Genomic DNA, 20,763 nt, shown 5'->3' with positions numbered 1-20,763 from the left:
AAAATCTATGTATCTCTGAAGAAGGCTTTTTAGCAGAAAACTTGAACCAATAAATGGTATCATCCTGATTCAAAACTCTCTGCTTTTGCTGATGGCTTAGATGATACAATGCTCTACTGCTACAGCAAAGCAAAAGGATGCGAAACCATACACACTAGCATAGAGGTGGTGACAGTTTAGCAATGAAAGGGAAGCAAACAACATTTTTATTCCTGTAGTTCTCATAGATGGTAGGAGCTGAAGGACAGAAAATGAGTCAGGAAAGAGTTAACTGAAGCGATCACTGCTAGCTAGGGAAAAAAAAGAGAAAGCCATAAATTGGGGTTAGATAAGAAAGTAATTAACAACTGCTGGGGTCAGTGTCACAGCTGTAAAAGAGGTGAAAAAACTAGCAGAGCTCACTGATGTTTGTGAATGCCTGCATTAAAACTCAGCGGAACTTAGTTCTATCTGCTTTGTAATGTAAATCCATGGTATTTCTCACATTGACTTGTATCTCCATCATACAGAGGAATGGATCATCAGGTGACAGCAGATAATGATTGTCATAACACATCAGGAAGTGATAGAAAGAGAAGCAGGGATTGGGGAACTCTGGAATTCAGCTATTAGTGCAGAGCAGGGCGCTGGCTGGCTGCACTGCAGGACCATAAGAGATTATTTAATTTGACATATGACCTCTTCTCTCTCCAAGTCCTGTCGCCCTTCTGATCTTATCTGATTTTATCGCCCTAGGCCATGGCCTTTGGGGCCTTCCCAGAAACCTGGCCCTGCGGTTAACCCCTGTGGGTGCAGGCTGTGCAGGAGAGATCCTTCACTTTGCTGTTAACGCCAAATGAGGATGAATGGAGGGGGTCACAAAGTTAAATACATACTTGTCCTGACGTCTTCGGGGCACAGGAGACGATCCTCCCCCCTCCTCAGTAGTACACCTGGGACCATATTTCCGGAGACTACTGAAGCTCTTCGGAAGCCTCCGTCTGTGGGGCTGTGGCTCAGCAGCCACCAATCAGGCTGCTGCTGCCGATTTGAGGATGGGCCGCAGTTACGCAGGTGTATGTCGCCAGAGTTTTGGTGGCCACTATAAAAAAATTGCCAGTGCCCAAATCCGAGGTGAGGCAGATCAATTACCTACCTGGAGGGAATATATGTCAAGACAGGTGAGTATTCAACCTCGTGATCCCCCTTCATCCTCCATTTTTTAGACAGAGCTGTCATTTTCCCCTCAAGCACTCTTTAAAAACAGGGGTTGGTCCCGCTAGATCTGCCCCCCCCCCCCCCCCCCCCAAAATGTTGTTATGCCCCTGGTTAACACTATGCATGTTTAGTTATAAGTGATAATTGCAAAGCAACGAGCTGCATTGAAGAGACAATGGGCACATTCACACGTGTGCTTCGCTACCAGTGAGTTTGATTGAAATGTTCTAAAGTGAGCTGTGCATTACCAGTCACCACCTATATTACACTTACTATATAAATAAATGGCGTCTTGGTTCTCAGCATTGTGTCTCCAGAAGAGACTTCTTTAGTAAATCAGGTGTGATGTTGCATGTGCATCGCAATGGATTCAGTGTGAGTTTAGGCAAAGGCAGAATCATTCACAAGGCAACATATTCGAAGGCCGATGGCCTGATGCTTGTCAATGGGCCTGGCTGCCATTCTCTGACTTCCCTCTATCTTACAAACATGAGTGAACAATACAGGTTGGGTTCCACCGCCAGGGACCACCGTAAGCTACACCCCAAGGGGATTGGAGCAGCGCAGGCAGCCCTCAAAGTGCCCTCACCACCGGGGACACCATTCACAATTACTTCCCCAAAACACTAACACAAAGGATGGCAAGTGCTCACTCCCAGTCCCAGGCAGCAGCTGGCTATTTAAAGGACCACTATGGCAAACATTTTAAAATCTAAAATACATGTAAACAAAAGAAGTACGTTTTTTTTCCAGAATAAAATAAGCCATAAATTACTTTTCTCCTATGTTGTTGTCACTTAAAGTAGGTAGTAGAAGTCTGACCGAAACTACAGGTTTTGAACTAGTGCATCTCTTCATGGGGGATATTCAGCAAGGCTTTTATTCTTTATAAAGATATTTCCTGAAAAGGATTTATACAATGATTCTGGCCAGCCTTCCTGCTCACTGTACACTTTTTTTGGTAGTTGTACAGAGCAACTGCCATTCACTAAGTGCTTTTGAAGCTAAAAAAAAAAACCACGAGGAGATAGGCTAGTCAAAAACCTGTCGGTTCTGTCAGATTTCTACTCCCTACTGTAAGTGGCAGCGACATTGGAGAAAAGTAATTTATGGCTCATTTTACTCTGGAAGAAATGTACTTCTTATTTTTATGTGTTTACATGTCTTTTAAATTGTATACGTTTCACGATAGTGGTCCTTTAAAGGACCCCTGAAGTAAGAGGGATATGGAGGCTGCCATATGTATTTCCTTTCAAGCAATACCAGTTGCCTGGCTGTCCTGCTGATCCTCTGCCTCTAATATTTTTAGCTATAGCCCCTGAACAAGCATGCAACAGATCAGGTGGTTCTGACATTATTGTCAGATCTGACTGGATTAGCTGCATGCTTGTTTCTGGTTGGTGTGATTCAGCAACTACCAGTGGCGTAGCAATAGGGGTTGCAGAGGTAGCTACCGCATTGGGGCCCTTGGGTCAGAGGGGCCCTCCCTCAAGCACAATATTAGCTCTCTATTGCCCCTGTGTTGGAAATAATCACTTCTATAGATGCTTTAAATAGTAGTAATCATTAACAAACTGTTTCCCATCCCCTTCTTGCACCTCTGACACTGTTGTTGTCCTGATCAGGTTCTGGTGCACCGTATCAATTGCTATGTATAAAGCACTTGGGGGGCCCCTTGTAAAACTTGCATCGGGGCCCATAGCTCCTTAGCTACGCCACTGGCGACTACTGCAGTCAAATAGACCAGCAGGATAACCAGGCAACTAATATTGCTTAAAAGGAAATAAATATGGCAGCCTCCATATCCCTCTCGCTTCAGTTGTCCTATAATCAGTCCCTGCTCAGACTTTGTAACTCACTGCCAAAAAGGCGTCCAAAAAGCGTAAGCGAATCTAAATTTGGATTGAAAGGCTTTGTTATTGGAATACGGCAATATGATATCTCCAGCTGTATAAAGTAGCATTTATCGTTAGATGATTGATTACAGAATTCATCTAACATTTATTGGCTGAGTCCGAAGGAAAATCTCTCTCTGGGGTTTCGTTTTACATCTTCAGGATAAAAATGAGAATCAAAATAGTTGAAACCAATGGAATTTTTTTGCAAGCCTTTAGCATTCTGTTAGTAGTAATAGCTAGAGGTCTTACAAAAACAGGAGCATGTTTCATAGTACTTTGTTCATGTGTTCTTGCTCAGCGATGCCAAGTGTTAACATACCCAATTTAAATAAAGCCATAACTAATATGCAGTCCGTTATGGCAAGGTGTGCAGTACATCTGCATAATACTATTGTTTATTCATGTTTTAAATCCCTTTGAAACGTGCTAAAGTGCTTCCTATTCATTATAAAAAATCCTGCCACCCAAGAATTAGGACTTTGATGTCACCAATCCTGCTTCAAAGGCTTCTCACAATGCTATTAATCATAGTGTAGCCTCTGAAGCTATAGCCAGGGAAAACATTTGGACATCTTGTGTTAAAACTTCGTACAAACTTTAAAATATACTTGAATGTTTTGCAGATGAATTTCGCACAACATGCTCTGCAGGATAAGGTCATTCATATGGTTGTTCATAGTATTTGTAGAAAGAGATTCATAACATAGGCTGTGGGTTGAGCTATAGCTAACAGAACACAGTGTAGTCATTGTATAGAGAGACTTTGCATATTTGTATGTGCACTGTTAATGATGTTTACATGCTTAGATCTTTATATACAACTAGTTCTTAAATATTACATATGGATCTTTCATATCATATGGATCGTTCATATCTCACTAGTATTGTACATCCGGCCCGGTGGCATGCTTCTTGATTGCTCAAAGTCCCCTCCCAATTTGACAAGGACTATTCCAGGCAATCAATAAAAAAATATTTCAAGAATGTAGATGTGGGACACTAAACAACTGTGTCATTCAGCTGAGACAATACAAATGTTAAGCTTACATTTTTTTGTTTTTAAACACAAAATAAAACTGTGGGATTCTAGTAAAATTCTATTTATGTGTAGGACTATAGATAGAATTGTTTAGCTCAACTGTTTATTTTCAGTTCAGCTTTAATGTTCTCAGGCAGTAAGATAATTTGGGGAAATGAACTAACCTGTAGAAAAAATCAGTCTGGATTGTTAAAGAGGAACTCCAGTGAAAGTAATGTAATAAAAAAAAGTGCTTAATTTTCACAATAATGATGTATAAATGATTTAGTCAGTGTTTGCTCATTGTAAAATCTTTCTTCTCCCTGATTTACATTCTGACATTTATCACATGGTGAGATTTTTTACTGCTGGCAGGTGATGTCACTGGAAGGAGATGCTGCTTGCTTTTTTGGCAGTTGTAAACAGCTGTTATTTCCCACAATGCAACAAGGCTCCCACAGTGTGATGTCAGTACCTTAGTGCTGTAAGGCGCTGACATCACACTGTGGGAGGGGTTTCACCACAAAATCAGCCATACAGAGCCCCCTGATGATTCGTTTGAGAAAAAGAATAGATTTCTCATAGGAAAGGGGGTATCAGCTACTGATTGTGATGAAGTTCAGTTCTTGGTTAGGGTTTCTCTTTAAGCTGTCTGTGAACCTCATTGCATTGTGGGAAATAATATCTTTTTCCAACTGTCAAGCAAGCAGTATCTCCCTCTGTGCATAGAACTCTCAGCAACAAACATTCCGCACAGATCACTTGGCAGAACTAAAGATGTTGCCAGCAGCGATACATTTCAGAATGTAAATCAGGGAGAGGAAAGATTTTACAATGGGCAAACACTGACTAAATAATCTATAAATTAATATTGTAAGCAATTTTATTAATTATGTTATTTTCACTACAGTTCCTCTTTAAACAGAAATACAAGGCAACATACATTTGAATGGAATGTCAAAGTAATGCGCGTAAAGGATGCTTTACCATGAAACAGCATAGTTTAAACGCAGGCACCCAGTAACATTTCACCTGAATTAAATGGGGTTGCGCTGCTCAGTACTTACCAAAGCTAGCAGTGGCACCGCCCTGTGTACACCTCTCAGCACTGTTACCTGTGAGATTTTGAGTGTTTGCAGAGATGGGCTGTAAATGAACAAGATGAGAGACACTGGAGCTGGCTCACACTACAAGTAATTTAATTAGGATTTTGCGGGTAATCTTGATTTCACATAATTTGGCACAACAGCATTGAAGATTATGAGGAATAAGAAAAACACATTTTCGCATATGAGAGAATACATTTTCACATAAATGCATCAAAGGAGTCATCAGTCAAGAAAAGGTCCCCCTCATTCTGCTTACCCGGGGCTTACTCCAGCCTTTTGCAGCTGACATGTCCCACTCCACAGCTCCGTGCTCAGCCGTTAGCCCGGGGTCCCCACTGGTGCAGAGGGTGACCTCGAGGTCGTCTCTAATGCACCTGCGCGAGAGCCACTGTCAATCAAGTCCACATTGTCCGCGGTGTACTGCTCGGGTGCAGAACTACTGCGCCTGTGCAGTACACCCCGGAGAACGTGGACTTGATTGACAGCGGCACAGGCGCACTAGAGGACCACCGGGGACCCCTGACCGGCGGCTGTGAGTGGAGCTATAAGCGTGGGACATGTCAGCTGCAAGAGGCTGGAGGAAGCTCCGGGTAAGTAGAACGATGGGGGGGGGGGGGGGGGTCGGCGGATGGGAGCTTTTTTGATTGATGACTCCTTTAAAGTCTACAGGCATGAAAAAGTTATGTTTTCACTAAATTGTGCGACATTGCAAAGTTATGGATCATATGATTGCATGCAAAATTAATTTCACAATAATCAGAATTTTCATTATTATTCAGAATTTTGCTGCAAACTTACTACAATGTGAAATTCTAGCTGATTGCGGAATATGTTGGTGCGTTTTAAATCAATAATAATTATAATATCAATCACTAGGCAGGACTATCTGTATACTTATAATTAAGCCACTGGGAGATTTGGGCACAGGGTAAAGCCGAAAAACGGCTCACCCTGCTCCTGCAAAAGTCCCGGCGGTGTTAATTGCTATTCCCCTTTCAGGCTGCTATGGATAGTGGAGGGGAAATGATGTAATTCAGCTTCCAGCTATTGCTGGTGACCAAATTACAGTGTTTTTATAGTCACTTGTGCTCCGTCTGACGGCACCCAAATTACTCACTGAGCACCGATATAGCCACAATTACTATTCCGGCTTTCCCAAAGTCTCCGGTGTGCTGTTTTTACAGCTTTCTGGACTATCTTCCCTGTTTCATTTCATCAGTGTGTTTTGTTGGAAAAATATTATAATTGTGTATTGTCATATCTATGCTGCTGAATCTCTCTATATTTTACACTCATGTCCACTTCTTATTTTGTGCAGTTCTATATTGTATATTTGTTTACATGAATGCTAAAGTTTAAAAAGTTTCGTAAGAAGCAATTTTTCCAGTCAGCGCTAGTTTATGTCATTGTAGGAGAAGTGCTGTTGCAGATGGTGCTGGTCTCAGACCAATGAGCACCAGCCTGCGTCACAAGCAGCGTACTAGAGAACATACATGCTGTGCCGTGCTTGCCTATTCTGCAGGAGGAAATAAAACATTCAGTAAATTACACACGTAAACAACAGTAATTCACATAATCTAATCAGATGTAATTTTCATCATGACACCAAACTAATTATGCTCGAACTCTGCATAGTTACTACGCCTGACTTTAGGCCCTTGACCATGATTACCTGTATACACGTCGTAATGAGAGCATTTAAGCTTATTCATCCATTATTCATTAGAGATCTTTTTAGTGTCATATTATTGGTAATCTGAGAGGCTTGCACATGATATATATATATATATATATATATATATATATATATATATATATATATATATATATATATATATATATATATATATACACACAGTATTATGTTATATAACATATTTGTTTTTTCAACTATCGCAAGGAATTCCAACATCCATCTAACGTGTGTACGGGCCCCGTAGGATCTCGCACAACCACAGGTTCTACTCCAGGACGTAGCATTAGTCATAGCAACCATAGCAGCTGCTATAGGGCCTGGAGTATAGAAGGCCCAGGTGCTACTAAGTGTTTCTGAAACTTTTACACATTTCATAATTGTGCCCCTTACATATATTGTATAAGGCATTCCTCAAGCCAAATACTTTTTTTTTTCTTAATGCCCTAATTCCCTATAAACAAAACAAGCCACGCCCACAGCTCCTCCCACGCCTAGACATTCTGAATCCCATGTAGCAAGTGCTCATGGGAGCTCAGTCTGGGGAGGAGGAGGCTTTTCCCGAAGGAGGAGGCGTTACCAGCTGGGGGCTGCTGAGATTTCAGAGGCAAGGGAGCAAAGAGAGGAGGAGAGGGGAGTGGAGTTTTCACGGGCTGAAGGGTGGAGATACAGAGCAGCTTGGATGTGTAATGATGACAAGCAGAATATGGCTGCTCTCATTTGATCACAGGAAGAAATAATCATATACTATTGAAACTTGCAGCTAGGTTTACTGTGTAAACCATCTAAACATATATAGACAAATGACTTGCTATAGTTAGTTTTTCATCTCGGATCCACTTTAATACATTCACCATTAACTTTCTTGTGTTTCTCTACCCTCTAGGTGCCCATGAATTATGTGCAGTGTAGATTGCATGATAATGTAAATTGCCAAAATAACTTTTATCCATAGGGTAGGGGCAGGTGGCATTGCTTTAAGAGACACTGAAGCGAACAAAAAATTATGATATAATGATTTGTATATGTAGTACAACTAAGAAATAAAACATTAGGAGCAGAGACATAAGTCTAATATTGTTTCCAGTACAGGAAGAGTTAAGAAATTCCAGTTGTTATCTATGCAAAAGAGCCATTGAGCTCCATGACTTTCAAAGTCGCAGAGAGCTCTGTCTTCTGAAGCTTGTTCAAGTGTCTGGCACTGAATTGTTTTTTTTCCCCTGCAGAGGACAGTTCAAAAGTTCACTGGCCTGCTCTGTAAAATCATTTAGAATGCTGAGTAGTGTGTAATCTGCAAATATTAGAGAATGATGCAATGCTTTTTAAAAAATACCTATATTACTGAAAATAAAAATACGAGAATATTTTCTTTGCTACTAATGTTCTAGTAATTATCTGTACTACACATACAATTCATTATATCATTTTTTTTTTAAGAGTGCCTACCTACATCTGTGGGCCCCATCGCTAGCTATGCCACTGGTTCTACTAATAAAAGGTGAATAAACAGATTTTCTGACTGTGTTGCAGGAAATTTGGCTCAGTCTAGAGCCCGAGTGACGGCGGCTTCTAGATCCCTCCCACCTCAACTAAATGCTGGACGCATAAAGGTCAGTATATGTAAATATTATAGATTTTAAAGGCCATCCATTCTCCTGTATAGATCAGTTATATACTATTCTGGCAAGAAGTTATCTGCTCTTCAAGTATGAGTTACAGTCTGAAGCTGAAGGCAGGGAATTCAGTGAATTTCTTTCAAGGATGTTAGACATCCCCAAGGCCGGATTTATGCATTTCTATACCCCATGGTTCCTCTTACAAATACATCTTCCATGGAAAACATCCCTGTACAGCAGCCTCCTGCTATGTTGCACATCTTCCATGGGCAGCAGCTCCGCTCTTCCATGTAGTGCTCCCCAATTGCAGCCTTCCTTTTCATTTGCAGTATCCTTTTTCATATGTAGCAAACCATCCTCCATTTTTAGCAGCCCCCTTGTGCAGCAGCCACCCAAGGCCAAGGCCTTTGTCGCCCTTCCAGAAATCTGGCTCTGGATATCTAATTATGTACAAATATAAATTATAATGTGCAGATGCTGTAAATGAATTGGAAAGGGACTTTTCTAAATGTGTCCATACATTATTTGATTTTCAGCATCACTATCTGGCTGATTTGATAATAATGGTCAAATCTGGCAGTGGTTAACGCTGCAAAATATAGCAAACGATTGGCAGCGCTCCTAGGCTGCAAATGAAATTAAACCAACAGAGATGTGCAGATCCCCCCGAGGCTAAATACACACCTTAAATACAAATCAGATGCAAATTATAACCAATAGAATATATAAAGTATAACTGAAACATGCAAAACTCTCTTTGTGTACAGTAACTTATATAAATCTATACTGTATAGGTGGACACCATGGAAATGATGATGTTTGTGCACATATTATGCTAAAGCTAGCGCCCTTCTTTACTGTACCTGTTTTGAATGCAAGGTGTATAATCTGTCCGTTATTCGAGCTCTGCACATTTATGCAGGTAGTCAATCAGGTTAGAAGGGCTACCATTACCTTGTGCTGTATAAATGCTGCAAAATGGCCATCCAATTCATCATTTCGATTGATTTCCAGATGAATCAATGGCATGCTGGAAAAATCTGGGTTGAAAGTACTCGTTCGGTTGCATAGCAGTAGCTGCGTGCAATTTCTCGAGAACCTGCACCAACGGACCTGATGGACCCCAGGCTGGTCTCCCCCCAAATGTGTGCGTACCCCAGGCCTGTGGTTTATATTGCAGGTTCATCTATCACACTGGCACAAATCCTCCCCTCCTCCTGTGTTCGGCAAGTACCTGTACCACCTGGTGGTGGCAGTGTTGCGCTCGTACAATTTGCAATAGATTTCTATTGGAATCTGTGTGCAGTGTGTGGGCAGGTAATATATCCATCTCTGATCAGATTCAATAAAAGAGGGGTCTATCTGATGGTCAATCTGCTGGCCATCGTCTAATGTGTGGCCACTTTAAGGTCTGGTGCATACAATCTGATCTATAGTCAAGCTTTTTGGTGATCAATGTAAGGTGGGGGGGGGGGGGCTTGGGTTCTGTGCCCCCTAACATTATTGCTGTAGTCTGGAGAAGTTTTTGATCCTGTTTATAGTTTTATTTCAGGAAACCGCAGATGAAACCGGACAGACCTGTAACCTAATAGAATATTTAAAGTATAACTGAAACATGCAAAACTCTCTTTGTGTACAGTAATCAGCAACTTATATAAATCTATACGATATAGGTAGACACCATGGAAATGATGAGACACCCAGAGGAGACCACAAATATGAAAAGACAAACTGTAGCTTCATATTTTAGGGTAAGTTTGTGTACTTTTGACTCTCGGTAACTTAATTAGGAAAAACTGAATGTTTCCCACTTTTACCAAGGATAATGATAGATATGCCACAGAGCTTGTTTGGATGTAAATTGCCTGCCACCTTCATAGATCTTTTGTTTGAGGATGCTCCAAAGGTTCTCAGTAGGACTAAGGTCAGGGGAGGATGGGGGCCACACACCATGAGATTCTCTACTTTTATGCTGATAGCAGCCAGTGATGCAGAGGTATTTCTTGCAGCATAAGATGGGGCATTGTCATGCATGAAGATGATTTTGTCACGGAAAGAACAGTTCTTCTCAAGTACCATGTAGTACCATCAGAAACTCCACTTTCTGGAGGTTATTCTCACATCTTCAGGAGTTCTAAAGGGGCCAACCAGCTCTCTCCCCATGATTTTGGCCCAAAACATTACTCTGCCACCTGCTTGCTGACATCGCAGCCTTTTTGGGACATGGTGGCTGTCCACCACTCCATCCATCTGGACCATGTATGGTTGCACAACACCTGGCTATCAGTAAACAAATTAATCTTCATGTAGTTCTGGGCCCACTGCAGCGGTTTCTGCTTGTGAGAATTGGTTAACTGCCATCCTCTGGAGGATCTTGCACCAGCAGCTTCAAATACTTGTTTGCTGCTTTGTAATGGCATTTTAGCAGCTGCTCTCTTAATCTAATGTATTTATCAGTCAGAAAACTTTCTCATTTTGCCTTTATCTGCATTAACCCTTGTCTGCTCTTTATCAGCCACAAATCTTTTAACAGTACGATGATCACTCTTAAGTTTTTATGAAATATCTAGGATTTTTTATCCCTTGTCCAAGGCACTCAACTATTTCACGCTTTTCGGCAGTAGAGAGAGATCCTTTTTCTTTACTATATTGTTAGAAAATGGTTGTCTACTTATTAACGTGGAACTTCCTTCTTTAGTAGTTTAAATGGGCGAACCCGAGATTGATTTCAGTGAATATTATTTATATTATCCCTATTTTAAGATGCTGGCATGTGATTGCCATTGTTTACAGTAAGAAATGACTCATTCTCACTGCGGTGATTAGCGGGCGATTCCAACTAATCGCTGAAGCGATAGCGCTTTTTAAAGCACTAGTGCTATTCTAACCCTATGGAAGTGATCTCACTGCCGCGATTGGCGCCGATCTAGTGATTAGTGCCTATCGCTAAATGTGTTTTCTGCAGCACTTGCCGCAATTCTGGAGCGATCGTGATAAACGCTGATTGGGATCGTTCTGAATCGCGGAAGTGCACAGTGATTTTAACCGTGCTAATCGCTGTAAAATCACTTGCGCTAAGACTGATTGGCAGGGCTCTGATACGATAGAGATCTTGTTTACTTCAGAATACAGTGTTTGCTCCATATAATGCTGGGAACACACGTTTCGTTTTCCCGCTCGATAGATGCGTTTGATTGATAAATTCCATCATGTCCGATATTCCTCTTGGTCATTTTACCGCTCGATTCCTCATAGAACTGAATGGAAAAAGATAAGAAAAACGAGTGGTGGATCGAGCGGGAAAAACGATCGATCGGAGAATCGAACGCGAAAATTGTATCGTGTGTTCCCAGCATTAGTCCAATAGGTGATTTTGAGTGAGGAAGTTGATGCAGTTGTTCTGATAGCAGCAGCTCCCTACAATACATTTGCAAAAGGCTATTTATAGACTTTTTCCTGCTCTAATTTCAAAATATTGGTGAAAATACTTGTTTTTCGTTTGTATAAGTTTAAAGGGAACCAGAGACGAAGCACCCTCATGTATTTTACCATATATATCACTGGGAACATTAGAGAAAACACCGACCCTGCTTTCTGCTTCATCCTTCACTGCTCATCCTGCTTCTTATCAGCCCTGATAAAATCCCCCACTGAGCATTCAGTCTGGCTTTGCGTAGGAATCATTATAGCTGAATCATTATAGCAGAGCCAGAAGAGGGCAGGCTTGGGCTTGAAAAGACATCAGAGAAGACAGACTCAGCTATAATGATTCTTGAGCAAAGCCAGACTGAATGCTCAGTTGGGGATTTTATCAGGGCTGATAACAAGCAGCCTGAGCAGTGAAGGATACAACAGAGAGCAGGGTAGGTGTTTTCTCTAATGTTCCCACTGATGTACAGTATATGGTAAAATACATGAGGGCGCTTCGTCTCTGGTTCACTTTAAGTTGATTTTGCATGAAATTGCTTCTTAATTTATTTTATGTACACAATGATTTGCTTGAAGTACATCAAAAGAAACTATGCCATTGTTTGATTGCTGTATTTCTTTTCTGGGTATATTCAGTAGTAAATATTGGTGGCTCCATACATCACACATGCTCTGGCTACCCCACTAGTTAAAAGAATTTTCAAGATATCACACAAGCATAAGTAAATCAATTTGAGCCTAAATATGCAATTTCACATGGAGGGAAAAATTGCATTGCTTTAATTTCATTAATTAAACTCCCTCAAGCTTTCAAAATAACAACATTTATATTATGTGACACTAATTTAATCTGAGAAGAATATTGGTTTTTATGTATTAAATTAATGCGGCATCGCTCAAGAGAAGTATCATTTCGTGGTTATTAAAATGTCAGTAAATATATTTATGAACAGCCATTGTTGTATCACATTGCATGCATAGCCCATGTCTAAATTTGTACAAAGTTTAAAGTGTACCTCTGATCTCAGAGTAAAAAGATTTTATCCTTACCCAGGGCTTCCTCCAGCCGCATGAGCACTGATGCATCCCTCGCTGTCCTCCGAGTGCTTCCGTTCGGCCGCAATTAGTCCTGGTATTTTTGCTCAGTCGCGGCAGACAGCTCTTCTGTGCATGCGCGGAGGTGCCGCACATGCGCAGAAGAGCCAATTGGCGCGACTAAGCAAGATTACAGGGACTAATTGCACCCGAACGGAGGCCGATTTACTCGGGAGGATGGTGAGGGAGGCAAAGGTGCTCATGAGGCTGGAAGAAGCCCCAGGTGAGTATAAAATCTTTTTACTTTGAGATCTCAGGTACACTTTAAAGTTACAGAATACAGAATACTTTATTTCGCCAAGTGCGACAGGCGCCACACCCGGAATTATTTGTGGACACAGGCAATAGGCTAAGATGGCATGGTGCATGGTGCAGATAACAATTAACACATGGTGCAAATAACACAACAACATAAAGCAAATTAAAATACAAATATTGTAACGACATGGTGCAAAAAACACAGAAAACAATACATAATGAGAGTAGTAGCTACATTCTATACAGCCGCATCCTTGCACCGCAACGCTTAGTACTGGTGGCAACTGTCATTGTGCCAAGAGTGAGCATATGGGGATCAGTCATTGGGCATGCGCTGGGGTGCCAAGGGTCTTGGAGGGTGCTAGGAAATGGCATAGGAGAGATGGTCTGAATTGAGGAGGGTAATCGCTTGTGGGAAGAATGTATTTCTGCGCCTGGTGGTTTTGGTGGGGATGGACCTATAGCGACGCCCTGAGCGGAGGAGGGTGAAGAAGTGATATCCAGGGTGGGAGGGGTCATGTATGATCCTGTTGGCCCTGGACTTCATTCTGGAAGTATGGAGAAGGTCTAGTGGAGGCAGGGGGGACCCGATAGTCCTCTCTGCAGTGTTGATAACTCTCTGGAGTTTGAGCCTGTCCCTTGCGTTTGCACCCGAGTACCAGACGATGATGGAGGAGCAAAGGACAGATTCAATGGTCGCCGTGTAGAAACTGGTCAGTAGTTCCCTTGGCATTCCAAACTTCCTCAGCTGTCTCAGGAAGAACAGTCTCTGCTGGGATTTCTTTTGTGTTGTGGAGGTATTTACATCCCATTTCAATTTCTCGGTGATGGTGGTGCCTAGGAGCCGCGCACTTTGTACCCTGGTGACCTCAGTGCCATTTAAGTTACAAAATAATAAAAAAAAATGTTATTACTGATTTTGATGATTATTTTATGTATTTCATTTAGTACTCATTGATGGATCTCTTATCAAAAATGGTAGTTGGACAACCGCACTTTGTCCGTTGCATCAAACCAAACGATGACCGGGAAGCCATGAAGTTCTCGCGGGATCGGGTGCTTCTGCAGTTGCGCTACACGGGGATTCTGGAGACCGTTAGTATTCGGAGGCAAGGATTTTCTCATCGGATTTTGTTTGAAGAATTCCTTAAAAGGTAAAAATAAAATGGTTTGTTGCTTGCTTGGCTAGAGGAAGCTTGTCACAGTGGTGAACCAGTGAGGGTTGCAGAGAGGTTGTGGTTGCACTGGGTCTCCTGGGCTTGGGGCCCTCCTTCAGCTGTGAATTTGTCCCTCGCTGGTTCTATAGTCAGGTTAGTCAACTTGATTCTAATTTGAATTGTGTTAATAGTTGCCATTCAGTATCATGTAATTATTATATCAGTGGCGTAGCAATAGGCGATGCAGAGGATGTGCATGCCTTGGGCCCCTGGACCAGAGGGGCCCTCCCTCAATTGCAGTATTAGCTCTCTATTGGTCCTGTGCTGGTAATAATCACTACTATATATGCTCTGAATAGTAGTAATCATTAACAAACTTCCCCATCCCCTTCTTGCACCTCTGACACTGTGGAAATCCTTGGCAGGTTTTAGTGCGCTGTATCAATTGTTATGTTTAGAGTGCCTGGAGGGGGGGGGGGGGGAGGGCAATGTAAGACTTGCACTGGGGCGCAGGAGCTCCTTGTATTATATATACAGTGTGTTTAGCAGTGTGAAATTTTCCCTTGGGACTGTAAGGCTAGGTTCACACTAGAGGCGGATTCACAATGGTGCATTCAGTGTAGCCTGAGCTCATATGCTGTTCCCCGTTGCAGCATCCGCTGAGTGTATTCACACTACTCACCGTTGTGCATCCGGCCCACTGTTGCCGACATGCGGGCAGGGCCGGATTTAGGCCAAGGCCATCCAAGGCCATGGCCTAGGGTACCACAGGAGCAAGGGCACCAAAGCAGCAGGCTAAACAGGTTCAGCGTTTGCAAGCTTGCAAATGCTGCAGTGCAGGGAGATTAGGCAAGTGCCTGATCGCGGTACTCTGCTGTCAGCCGCCTGTGCAGTGGCCGCCCTGCTCTCTCTACACATTGACGTTGTGGCCGGTGGCTATGGACTTGGGCAGCATTGCAGAGTTACAAGAGGAGGATTTGGAATAGCAGCCGCCAGTTGCTCACATCTCTGCTCGTCTCCAACGTAGAAGCTTCCTCTTCCCGTCTGACTCGATGATAACATGCCGGCAAGTCACAAGTGAGAGATGCTGGTTGGAGGGACAGATGTACAGCAGCGGCTGATGGAGACGGAGGGGGAGGGGAAGAGGAAGCTTCTGCGCTGGAGACGAGTGGAGTGGAGACACCGATGGCTGCTGTGTAGGTGAGCTGGCTACCTATACTGAAAGGTGGGAGTGGGAAAGGGATGGATTAAGCGAGTCATCTAGCTACCTATACTTGAGGGGGAAGGGTCATCAGGCTACCTACACTAGAGGGAAAGGGGGAGGTGCCATCTGGCTACCTATACAGAAGGGGGGCGGCTGGTGACAGTGGCCTTGGGCGGTAAAAAGTACAAATCCGGCCCTGCATGCGGGTCCGCCACCGACATTCGAGTCCTCCACGCAAGTTGAGACCAGCATTAGGCTCAGGGACAAGTGCCAGAAGCTCAGAGCCCTGGCAAAAACATAGGGTCAACACTGGCTAAATCAAAGGGAATCCTACCTAGCAACAGGGAGGATTCTCATTCGTCCACTGTTAAGTGAACCAATGAAAATCTACCCTGGAGCTAGAGAATACCATTAGTCTTTTGTAAACCAATGATAGCCCTATTGTTCTGTGTGGACTCCAATACTGGTGCTTGTCCCCGAGCTTAGCAGTGGTCATATTCTCTTGTCTTTTTTTTATATTGTTAAAGGGAATCTGAAGTGAAAATGAGCTTATAATATAATGAATTGTATGTGTAGTACAGATAAGAAATAGAACATTTATTTATTATTTATTTATTGTATTTATAAAGCGCCAACATATTACGCAGCGCTGGATAATTAATAGGGATACATACAATATTTAGGGGTGACATACAGCAAAATGACAATACCTGAATACAAGAAAGACCAGATCACACAGCACAGTATGAGTACAAGGTAATGCTTAGTCACTGGAGGGGAGAATGGAGATTAGGCAAGTTAGGTTCACTCAGATGCATAGCATTGGTTCACAGTAATGGAGGTGCATGATCAGGTAGGACACAAAAGGAGGAGGACCCTGCCCAAAGGCTTACAATCTAGAGGGAGAGGTAAGGACATTACAGGTAGTCCCTGACTTAAAGGGAAGGTTCAGGGAGGGTGGGTAAAAAATAAAAATCAATTTCCACTTACCTAGGGCTTCCTCCAGCCCGTGGCAGGCAGGAGGTGCCCTCGCCGCCGCTCCGCAGGCTCCCGGTGGTCCTGGTGGCCGACCCGACCTGGCCAGGCCGGCTGCCAGGTCGTGCCTGCGCAGCACAGCCCGGTGGACGTCCAATGACGTCAGCGCGCCGGCGTGGGACGCAGAAGTTCCGGGCCTTGGAGCGCAGAAGAGCCCGACCTGGCAGCCGGCCTGGCCAGGTCGGGTCGGCCACCGGAGACCACCGGGAGCCTGCGGAGCGGCGGCGAGGGCACCTCCTGCCTGCCACGGGCTGGAGGAAGCCCCAGGTAAGTGGAAATTGATTTTTATTTTTTACCCACCCTCCCTGAACCTTCCCTTTAAGAACACCCGACTTACGAACGACCAGCGATACGAACGGCATGGAGACTGTGTTTCCATAGGAAGAAGTCAAAAACATTTTTTTCAAATTGGACTTGTAGTCTTTGAGAAAATCGATTTTTAAAAAATCTAAGAAAATATGGCTTTTAAACTTATATAAGCAGGAACAGGGGGCAGAGGTGCCACAGAGGGGGACACTGGAGGCACAGAGGGACAGAGATGGCACAGTGTTCTGACTTAAGAACAGATTCAGGTTAAGAACGAACCTACAGTATCTATCTCGTTCGTTAACCGGGGACTACCTGTAGTAGCAAAGGAAAAAGTCTCATCTTGTTTCCAGAACAGGAAAAAAAACTTCAGTTGTTATCTATGCAAAAGAGCTTCTTTGAGCTCGCTGACCTAATATGGGTCTGATACAGTCCTAATTTCTGAAGCTCAAAGAAACAGTGAAAAACAACTTCAGATAAGGTTTTACTGCAGGGCAGTTCAAAGGGTCATTGGCTCTGCGCTGTTTGGTAGTTTAAAATACAGAGTGTTGTTTGTAAACTGCAAATATGACAGAATGATATAATGTTATTAAAAAAAAAGCTATATAACTAAAAATTAAGATATGAGACTCTTTTCTATTAATTATCTGTACTACACATACAATTCATTATATCATAAGCTATTTTTCGCTTCAGTTTCACTTTAAACTGCAGAAGTTGTATTTTGGTAGAGCCAATGTCGGACATAAAATGACCACTTGGTAATAATATATAAGCTGGAAACAGCACGTCAGAGAGAACACTGCAGTAACACCAGTAGTTAGTTTTATCTCCGTTTTGAAGTAAAACCCCTACTTAGTTTTATCCAAGTCTTGAAATAATACCCATAGTTAACTTTATCCCCGTCTTTTAAGCACTGCTTGTCTGTATTCTGCGCCGGCCGATCTTCAGATGTCATATTAGTAGTTTATAAAACACAAGTGTCGTCTGAGCATTGTACACCCGGGGGAAAGGAAACCTGCTAGCTCATCTATTTTGTTTATACAGGACTAAAAAGGATCAAAGTAGCAATTAAGTTTCAGGCTTAAGGATCTTTCATATCCTGAGATTTTCTATAAAGCAGTGACTCTTGTTCTTTCTTGCCTAATGGGTTTTTGAATATGAACAAAGAAGTGCCAATCTGTTTAGCATTTGATCTGCTCTCTCTGAATATTTGAAGAATTTCATGGATCACTGGCTAATGTATTTATCTATTCCCAATATTTCATTTAAAGGAACCTTTCCGCCGCTTTAATTATGGCTCTGAGCAATGCAAATAATAGGTGCGGATCCCGTGAAGTCGGCTCCTATGTCTTAAGAGCCAAGATACAGAAACAGAAGGGGAGATTTGCCTGGGAGTGAATAGACGGGATGTCAGAAATAATAAATATGTACAAATTGCATAAACAGTTAATGACAGAAAGTCCAGAGGGCAGTAAACTAAAGCCACATAGAGACATCAGATGACTGACACCTGACCTGACTAATAAAAACAGGAGCAGGAAGTAAACCGATACCTATGCTGTCACCTGACATCCCATGCCTGACCCCACTTAACCTAACCCCACAGGTTGGCCATGTTTGACTTTTTCTGCCAACTGTTAATGTTTGTATGTTGATGTACAGTAGTATAAGCGCAGATGTCTTAAAGTGACACTGAAACAAACAAAAAAAGAAAAAATATATAATGAATTGGTTGTGTAGTATGGATAATTACTAGAACATTAGTAGCAAAGAAAATATTCTTATATTTTTATTTTCAGTTATATAGTTTTTTTTTTATAACATTGCATCATTCTGTAATATTTGCAGTTTATACATTGCACTCAGCATTCAAAATGATTTCACAGAGCAGGCCAGTGAACTTTTGAACTTTCCTCTGCAGAAAAAAAATAAAATACAGTGACAGACACTTGAGATAATAAGCTTCAGAAGGCACAGTTCTCTGCGACTTTGAAAGTCATGGAGCTCAATGGCTCTTTTGGATAGATAACTGGAATTTCTTAACTCTTCCTGTACTGGAAACAATATTAGACTCATATCTCTGCTGCTAATGTTTTATTTCTTAGCTGTACTACACATACAAATCATTATATCATAAGTTTATTGTCACTTCAGATTTACTTTAATAATCAATCAGCAGCCAGAGGTTTTCCGATCTGCCATGGAACAGTATGTCAAAGATAAAATATAATCCTCAGTGCTCTCTATTGCACTCCCACACACTGTGAAGCCTGCTGGCACCCTATGCTCACTCAGTGGTGGAAAAAGCCATCAGTGGGCCCCTGTGCAGAATAAATGAAGGGGCCCCATGTGATTGTCCATGATCATATCTGATTATGGTTGGGTCCAAATAATGTTGGTAAAATAAAAGTACATGAATCTAGGTTACATTCTGTAGGCACTGTGTTGATGTAGCACACATTTCATACTTGTGTATGACTGGGCCACAAGCAAGTATCACTGTTCTCTTATTAGTTTCAGACCGAAATACACAGAAAAGAGCCTACAAAATAATCATTCCCTAACTGTGGTGCAGCTGCATGGGCCCTAGAGGGTATAGGGCCCCTGTGCGGCTGCACTGCCTGCACGGGCCTATGTCTGCCTCTGTGCTCAATATTGGAGACATTGGCCGTCACCACAAAACATATATGCAGGAGTCAGGGCTTAGTTCCTACACAGGTGGGTATACTTTATTGCAACAACTCAAAATCATTACAAGAGTACGAAAACTCACATTGTGGGTCCGTGCACACTGGACCCTTTCGCTTTAAAACGCATTAATACACTATTACACAATAACCAGTAAAGTGCCAAGTGTTTCGAAAGTCACCAGACTGTAGTTCAGAAAACGCCCGCTCTCCTTACTGACCAGGTTTCAGCCCGCCGCAGTCATCGGAGGGCTGTATTGATGTGGGTCAAAGCAAAAGGCTCCAGTGTGCATGGACCCAGGATGTGAGTCTAGGAGAAAACTTACATCTCTGTTAATCATGTGCCAATCAAAGCAAAGGAATGACCTTTTCCAATGTTTGGTAAATTTTAATTTTTTGGGGGTAAATATTGATTGAGAAAGGCCCTGACTTTAAATAGATTTTTATTTGATATGCTATTTTAACAAATCAAATGTGTAATCTCTTAAAAACATTGTGTAGTGTATTGTAGACTTCACTTTAACTGGACTACTGTTCCACACTTCCTCAGTTACCTCAGAGGTGAAGGAATACTCCCAGTATCTATAGAAATTGGTCATTCATCTACACTACTTTCAAAGCAAACATGAACTATAAACTCATGAGATAATAAATTGTATGTGTAGTGGAGTAGCAAAGAAAAAAATCTCATGTTTTCCAGTACAGGAAGAGTTAAAACACTTGAGTTGTTATCTATGCATAAGAGCTTCTCTGAGCTATTCAACCAACTTGGTCGAACCTAGGCCTTCGTCACACTGGAGAGATTTTTGCAGGTGATTTGCACCTGATCGCTGGCATTACTCTCACTGCAGTTATTGTGGCACGCTTGTGATTTCTGATTATTGCAAATGTGGTACATGTAGCATCTTCACAATGATTGCGTCAGGAGTCTCATTCACTAGAATGACAACCAGCAGAAATTTGGCCTCATGCTATTCAAGGTGGTAAGTAGCTTGCATATACAAGCTACTTCACCTTGCCATCAAGCGAGGATTACCGCTAAATCCTATTGCAAGTTT

The 20,763-nt window shown here is 42.3% G+C and overlaps 1 protein-coding gene across 9 annotated transcripts in view; it reads left to right on the top strand.

Moving 5' to 3' along the window:
* MYO3B (myosin IIIB) overlaps positions 1-20,763 on the top strand; it is a 394,939-nt gene that overhangs the window by 306,200 nt on the left and 67,976 nt on the right. For all 9 annotated transcript variants that reach the window (XM_068245545.1, XM_068245547.1, XM_068245546.1 and 6 more), the window contains 3 exons: positions 8,446-8,525; positions 10,205-10,282; positions 14,262-14,467. In XM_068245545.1, the coding sequence (XP_068101646.1) occupies positions 8,446-8,525; positions 10,205-10,282; positions 14,262-14,467 (364 nt within the window). The remainder of the gene's footprint in view (positions 1-8,445; positions 8,526-10,204; positions 10,283-14,261; positions 14,468-20,763) is intronic.

The sequence above is a fragment of the Hyperolius riggenbachi genome, chromosome 7 (assembly GCF_040937935.1).
Source record: "Hyperolius riggenbachi isolate aHypRig1 chromosome 7, aHypRig1.pri, whole genome shotgun sequence".
In the NCBI taxonomy this organism is placed as follows: Eukaryota; Metazoa; Chordata; class Amphibia; order Anura; family Hyperoliidae; genus Hyperolius; species Hyperolius riggenbachi.
The sequence above is the reverse complement of the archived record's forward strand: the minus strand, read 5'-3'. Positions and strand labels throughout refer to the sequence as shown.